The 7,889-nt window shown below is 40.9% G+C and overlaps 1 protein-coding gene across 4 annotated transcripts in view; it reads left to right on the top strand.

Moving 5' to 3' along the window:
* Positions 1–2,556: 2,556 nt before the first annotated feature.
* ZNF608 (zinc finger protein 608) overlaps positions 2,557–7,889 on the top strand; it is a gene marked incomplete at its 3' end in the record, with an annotated part of 131,264 nt that continues 125,931 nt past the window's right edge. For 3 of the 4 annotated variants that reach the window (XM_081943635.1, XM_081943637.1, XM_081943638.1), the window contains exons 1-2: positions 4,583–5,079; positions 5,848–6,865. In XM_081943635.1, coding sequence (XP_081799761.1) covers positions 6,008–6,865 — 858 coding nt within the window. In that variant the 5' untranslated portion in view covers positions 4,583–5,079; positions 5,848–6,007. Of the gene's footprint in view, positions 2,845–4,582; positions 5,080–5,847; positions 6,866–7,889 lie in introns of those variants that run through there. The other variant, XM_081943636.1, reaches the window with a different exon arrangement.

The raw sequence follows: 7,889 nt of genomic DNA, 5'->3' as shown, positions 1-7,889 counted from the left end.
CGTCCCCAGTAGCGCAAGGAATAGAAAATTCAATAAAATCCCATAGAATGCTGATCAAATTTCTATGATATCCTATTCAAATTTCTATGGCTGTGCTACTGGGGGTCTAGTGTTTGCCGCGCGCAGTGTGAGTCAGCCTCCTTTCACTGCGCCAGGAATGGAGGCTTCCCCAGTAGCACAAGGAATAGAAATTTCAATAGAATCTCATAGAAAGGTGATCAAATTTCTACGGTATTCTATTTAAATTTCTATGGCTGTGCTGTTGGGGTTGCTGGGTCTTCTTCCTTAGAGTTTAGGCGTCCTTGGCACATCTGACGAGCGAAAATGCCAGTTTCGGATACGTCCTTCCCTTCTGTCTGAACAGCCAATCACGTTACAGATCGTCATTTGTGTGTCAGACGTCGGAGATGCCCAGTAATTACTACCATAGAGTTATGAATAGAATTTCATCAAATTTCTGTGGTATTCTATTGATATTTCTATGAATATTTTTTTACTGGGATTTTTCAGAAATTTGAGTCATATACCCGGTGGAAAAAAGTCATAGAGTTATGAATAGATTTCCATAGAAATATTGTAAAATTCTATTGATAACTCTATGGCTTTTTCCACTGGGATGATGATGTTGTTAATCGACGGATTTTCAAATTAATTGTACTATCAGCCATCCTAAGATAAGGTGAGTGTTTGACCACCTCTATGGTCGTTCTAACCGTTAGAACTATTGTTATTGATATAGAATTTAAATAAATATTTCGTATAAGTCGATGTACAAGATTACAACATCCGTGCTTCAATATCTTGTTATAAATTAATAGAGTTCAGTCATAAAGCTGGCCTATTGTTTCTGGGGCTCGTAACATAAAAGCTAAGCTGCTTGCAAACTAGGATATAGCAAGCACTTGCAAACATTCCTGTAACATAAAACGTCTTTTCTTGCAACTGCTTGCATAGCCACACGCAAACGTAAAAAATGCAACCACTTGCTTTTGGCAATGTAACATAAACCTCCAATCCGCTTGCAAAGCCGTTCGCAAATTTGCATGCAGCTGGAGGCGCTTGCAAAGTCACCTTTCTATGATTCATCGATGAGAATGAAGAAAAAGCCATAGAGTTATCAATGGAATTTCCTAATACTTCTATGACATCATGTTCATAGATCTACCGGTGAAAAAATTATTTACATGTAATACATTTTGCAATTTAATACATTTTGTATATTATACAATTAAATAATCTTTAGGGGGCGGTGGCAAATCAAATTGTGTCTTAACGGGGCGATGGTTAAAAAAAGTTTGAGAAACACTGATCTAAACAATGGCTGCTATTAACTATCATGCACATGTTTAATGGTTTATTAGGCATGACCTCTGAGAGGACTATCTTCCAATAACTGGACGTTTTGATTATTTCAGGTTTTGCTTAAGTATGTAAAATAGGCTGTCTGGAACAAAATAAGATACTCTGTATAGAGAGAGTGGGGGAAGGGCTACCGAGTTAGGTTCCGCCAATGCAGACTTTGCAATTTTCTGACACCAGAATACACCGCATCTTTAGTACATTCTTGGTTGTACATCTACAACAAAATATAATTCTTGATGAAGTGCTTCACTGCAAAGAGGTTAACTGGGGGAAGGGCGACCAAAAAATAATTGCATTCTCACTCATGTGTTCACGCGGTTGGTAAGTGGTTTCTTGCTATTCCAGTTCACTGCTTGCAGCAGTAAATCAGCAGGCTGGAAACAAAAGGGTTACTCCTCTCCATAATAAAAATCGAAATGCCCTACTTAAGTCATATTGTAAAAATGAGCAGAAAATAAAGTGTGGAAAAAAGAAGGGAGAAGGGTGAGAAAAGGCGATCGCGCAGCATGTCGGCTGAATACCCCTGCAAAGCAAGGAGAATGGGGGAAGGAGAAAGAGACTGTTTTCCTTTGGGAAAATCTCTCTCTCTCTCTCATACACACACACACACACACACACATCAATATCAGAAAAGACCTACGTACAGAGTCAAATGGTACAGAGATTCAGTGGGGGGCAAAGAAAACACTCGGAGAAACGGTAAGATTTTTCAATTGGTTCTTGGAAAAGGCACACAAGGAAGCCATTAATTGTGGCTTTGCATGCAGACGCAAATCTTAGACGCTGAAAGGGTATAAACGAGGGAGTTTCCCCTATTCCGTCTCCGGGATATATGGTGCAGTCCTACTCCCTCCTTACCTGATCTTTTCATTTAAATAAAACGTATAGGCTAATGCCGTAATTGAAATAGGAAACATATTTGTATCTTGCTGTAGCAAGAGACTTGCCTAATGGAGGACTCCTATAGGCTGAAGATTGCAAAATACAAGACTGTGTCTGTATGTGGGTGTGCGCGCATTTCTCACACCCTCCGGCAGCTAAGAGGAGCCACCATCCAATGAGACGGCTCAGTTTCATAAAAGCTGGCCTCTGATTGGACAGAAGGGAAAGGGCATTGGGAACAAAGAAAAGTCCCTTTCAGGTACGGGAGTCTAGGCTTGCTTCACACTCTAGCTTCTCTCCAGTTCTGATTTCTGCTGTTCAGTAGTGCAGTAAAGGCAGCTTGATTTATGCAGTGTGTGTAAGAGAGCGAGCTCATGTGAGAGAATGAAAGGCTCTATATTTTCAAGTTTTTTTTTAATTTCAATTTAGAAAAAAGCCTTTAATGGTTCAAGAAATCTGGTGCTCTTTTCTTCAAAAAGCCCCCCCCCCAATCTGTCGAGGAAATTAATTTTTTTTCCAAAAATAAAAAAAAAATAACCGACTGCAACCATACACACTCATTGCACTTGTAGAAGGAAAAGGTCAACTCGATTCGATACAGTAAGTACGACTGCGTGTGTATCGATAGCACTTAGAGGGGATATCTTAGAGCTATCTTATCTCTCTTATCTGTCTCTCATGAAAAGGGGAGCGAGCGTTAAGAAATGTGTGCGTTGCAAAGAAAGCTTGGTTGTAGGTGGGTACGTAGGAGAGGGTGAAAGCATTGCAATTTCTCACACAAATCATCCTGGAAAGTGCACTTGAGGGGAAGAGCAGGGGGGAAGGAGCGCGCTAAAGCGTATTACCTTTTGGGGTTTAACTGACCAAGTGGGGGAAATATAAAAAAAAAGAAAAGAAACGAGAGATTTAAAGATCAGCCTGTGTATCGCCTTGTCCCTTGCTTCAAGATCAGCTCTAAAACAAAAGCTTGATAAAACCGAATTTAAGATCCTTTGGAAGGGAAAGATTGTCTTCTGTCACATGCAAATAAACAATCTGCTGTTAAAAGTGGGGCAGGGGAGGATGCCCGTGTGTTGTGGGTGCAGTGAATATTTTTTTACCACCCTTAAAAAGCTGCTCCGGTTCCCCTATCCCGCCCATAGAACTGCCATGATCCAATAAAGAAAATACTAATTTGAATGCCACGGAATGTTTCATTGTGCTGTAGAGAGAAAGAAGAGAGAGGCATTTAAAAACCCGCCACGAAGCCATCCTCCTCATGGCGAATTTCTGATGGCACCGAATTCGGGGAAAGGGCGAGAAAGGGGACGATCCCCCTCCTCCCACTGCAACAGACGGTTTGCAAACCTGGGGTGCTCATTTCACCTCTTATGTCGGGAGCAGTCACTTCTCGGGAGCAGTGAATAACTTGTAGCTGCGCCAACCCCAGTAGGTAGGGAGGGGGGGGAAGAGAGGATGAAGGAAGAGAGGAAATAGATTCAACCCCCCCCCCCCCGCCTTTTAAAGACCAGATCAGTATTTTCTTGATACGGTTGTCACCCATTTTTTGTTCTCACGACAACCAATTGAGCCCTTGATCCTCACGTGATGTGAAAAGCTTGAACTGTAACAAAATCGCTCCTTTTAGGTGGTTGGTTGCTACTAACCCGCCCATCCCCCTCCCTCCCTGCCTCCCTCTTCTGTTTTCTCCCTGATACATTTCCAGCGAACCGACTCTGCAGTTTCCAATCTATCAACAATTCATTACAGTTTTTTTTTATCTTCCAAACGCCAGCTAATTAAAAATACTAAAGCCAAGCTCCGAAAGGCGAGAAGAGAAGAAGGAAATGTGAAAGATGAACCAGCGTTGGCTGAAACATTTTTCGAGAGTAGAAGGGAGGACCAAACAAAATCTCTGTTCTAAAAATAATGACACATTTTATCTCTTCGGATTCTTAATTACCGAATGGCTCATTCTGTGATCTGTTTGTTTTAAAACTACATCTCCTCTCCAGGAACTGGTATTTAATTGGGAAAAAAAAGACCTATTCCCACAAAAACTTTCAATCATTTCCTCTGTTTAGGAATATTTGCTTCATTTTCAGACTCTCTTTTTTTCAACACTCCATCATATGTTTTGATAACTGGTTGATCAGACCCTGATTTTATTCCCTCCCTCCTCTCCCTTCCATCCCCCCCTCAAGTTAGTTCAAGAAGTCAGATCTGTGAGCAGGGAGGAGAAAAAAAAACCCACTTCCCAACTAACAGGCGGAATCCAGCCCAGATTTTCAGTCCTTTCTCCCCCACCCCCCTTCACTAATTTTCCTCGATGTTAGCACATTCTGCCTTGTAACAACCGGACGCCTGTAGGTTTGTTTCATGGAATCATTACTTACTGATCAGGATGGCTACAGAAGCTGGAACTGAAGACTGGATGTGAACTTGCGGAAAACGTTTTTCAATTTTTATTTCTTTATTACAATCACATCTTGGTGCTTGTTCAAGGAAAGAAGAAAAAAAGGATTTTTTGTGTGTGTGCTTGTGGCTTCTGGTGTTTTGAATGTGAAATACTATCTTTCAGCCTGTGAAGTTGTGAGGAACAAAATACTTAAGAAGGAAAACCATATTTTTTTTTATAAAAAAAAGGTGGGAGGAAAGAACCTCTTTTGTGTGCCAAAAAGGAAGGAAATATGTTTCTTGACGATTACAGTGCCCGAAATGTTAGTTGGTTTTTACTTCTTGATTACTTGTTCTTTAAGTAAAATGAAGTGGGATATTGAGTTCTTGCTGAGACCAGCAAGAACAGAATTTTGATTTCTCTGGCTTAATTTAAAAAAAAATGATAAAGGATTAAAGGTAAGCAATGTACATAATATATATCTAAATATTTGGACATGGACATTATGAGAAAAAAGATTCCTTTAAAAATAATTTTATCTAAGCTGTGTCAAGCACACTCTCTCTTGCGGTTAGAGGCCACCTTGGTGTAGAACGTTTAAAGTGTATGTCTTAATCAGTTTCCTGTACAGTCAGTAATACTATATTTAACAGTCTGAGGAGTAGGTGACCTAAGTGGACATTAGAACCACTTTGAGATGTGTTATCTTAAATGCATTTTAAATAAAAATGGTGCATTCCTTTCCCTCAGATTAAAATCTTAGAATGAATGTACTTTTATTGTTATTTTGTTCTCAGATATTCTTCCTTACAGAAACAAGCTAATTCAGTCTAGGGAACAGATACAGAACTTGAAGGGGGGTGGTGATTCCCCCCCCAATGATGGGGAAAATGGGTTTTAGAGAGAGGTTTCCTCATTGTGCTTAAATGATACAGAATCACATTTGATATTTTTGAATTTTGTGGAATTAAATGCTGCAATTTAAGAGTATTATTTTGGGCTTGGGGTTTTTTGGTTTGTTTTTTGGGCACATGGCATTTTAAGAAATTATCATGGATGATGGGATGCAACCGTAGAAAAGAGGCTTATTATCAAAGGCTTCAGTTTTACAGACATGTCAAAAATTAATATATGGAGGGTCTTTTCTTATGTGCCTCTAATATCAGTTTGACTGTATTCTGATAAGATCCAGCCAAGAAATATTCGACTTTTCCCCTTCCTCACAGGAAAAGGTGGACCTGGACTTCAGGGTATATACCCAGATATACCTGGGGGAGGAAAGCAAGAAGAGTTACACTTTAAAAAGTCCCACGGAGATAAACGAATGTCCCCTCATCTACAAAGGAAAGTTCGTCTGATTTTTACTCAAGAGTTCTCATCTTCAGGATGTCATTGAACACTTCCACTGCTGGCAAAGGTGTGGATCCAAACACAGTTGATACCTATGACAGTGGTGATGACTGGGAAATCGGGGTTGGGAATTTAATAATTGATTTGGATGCAGATTTGGAAAAAGACAGACAAAAGTTTGAGATGAATAATTCTACCAATTCCAAGGATTGTGGGAGTCTTGCTTCTAGTGGAGTTAATCCTACCTCAGCCTTAGCTGATGGCCTAAAATTTTCTTCTGTTCAGCCCCCTGCTTCTCAGGGGAATTCCTCACACAAAGAAACTAGCAAATCAAAAGTGAAAAGGAGTAAAACTTTGAAGGATGCTAGTAAATCTCTGCCTTCTGCTGCCTTGTATGGAATTCCTGAAATCAGCAGTGCTGGCAAGAGGCAGGAAGTCCAAGGGCGCCCAAGCGAGGCAAGTGGCATGAATTCAGCACTGGGTCAAAGTATGAACAGCAGCCCAAATGGCAATAATAGTACCACCAGCATCAATAACAACACTCTTGCCAATTGTGGGAAAACTAAGGAGGAGAAAACAGGTAAAACCCAAGCCAGCAGAGGCTCCAAGCGGGATAAAGATGGAGGGAAATCCAGGAAAGACCGGCAACTTGATCTACAGCAAGGACCCTCAAATAACTCTAGCCAAACTGCTCCTGGGCACTTGTACAGTTTTGGGGCCAAGGGAGGTTGTGCTGGGAGCAGCATCCCTTTCAATTGTACCTCCTCCTCCACAGCTGGGGATGTGAACAAAAGTGCTCCAGATTCAGGGTTAATGGGGAACTCTATTTTGGTAAAGAAAGAAGAGGAAGAAGAGGAAAGCCACAGGAGAATAAAAAAGCTGAAAACAGAAAAGGTAGGAGTAATTCACCATTCATCGTTTGATAAATTGTGTACAACTCTGCTTCTGTTTGTATGTGGTCCATTATTTCTTTATGATTAATTTTCTGAATTGCCTACCTATGGCCTGGGGTTATATGTTATCTGACTGGAGTGTTTGGTTTTTAGGAAAAGATGTCTAAATTGTCACTTTGATGGGTTTTGCCTTCATTGTGTTTTATCTTGCAAATTGGGAGGTTGTTGGGATTGCTGTTTGGAATGAAGCCTTTTGTGTGTATCCTACATTGAAATCCTGGTGGTGTCTGTTGGGGGGGCGGGGAGGGGAGGTGTTCTGTCTCTCCAGGTATCTGAATAACTTGCACCATCCTTTCATTACAAGGAAGAGCGATTAAACAGGTTCTTGATTCCTTTAGCTCCTTGAATTAGAGAGATAATCTTGGTGTGGGTGTGGGGAGAAGGGGTTGTTAGTGAGTTATTGCCTCTTGTACAAAAGCCAAGATGCTCTACATAATTCAGAAACTGCCATAAGGCATGCTTTGTCAGCAGGCATGCCGTGTGCTTAGAAGCTGTTTGGTGCAAGTCCAGTGGGGGAGGGGAACCCACACTGTCCTGAAATCTGTGTGTACAACCTTTATCTCCAAATATAGATGAACACTTTGTCCTCTGTCCAGAAGTCTCTTTTCTTCTTATCTACATTCTCAGAGAGTTCCTGGATGTGCACTGCGTGTTTGTTGAATAGCTGAAAAAATGTGTGTGTTTTTCTTCCTCTTCACTAAAGTCTGAAGAATGTGCTCTGTTAAGGATAAATGGCCTTGCATTGTGAGGGGAAGTGGAAGCTACTGATTTCTTTTGGCTGCTCACTGGGGCAGGGTTTGGGGTAAGCACCAATTGTTCTGTATCCAGAAGACAGAAGGTTTCTTTGTCATCCAGGGAGCTATTGTTGCGTTATAATTAAGACTCAAATTAATTCCACAGGTTGTTTAAACAAAAGACAACCCCTCCCTGCTTCCATGCAGAGCAATGGTTTGCAACATGATTGT

The sequence above is a fragment of the Natrix helvetica genome (assembly GCF_964273705.1).
Source record: "Natrix helvetica genome assembly, chromosome: 2".
Taxonomy (NCBI): domain Eukaryota; kingdom Metazoa; phylum Chordata; class Lepidosauria; order Squamata; family Natricidae; genus Natrix; species Natrix helvetica.
This window is presented reverse-complemented; position numbering and strand designations above follow the sequence as displayed.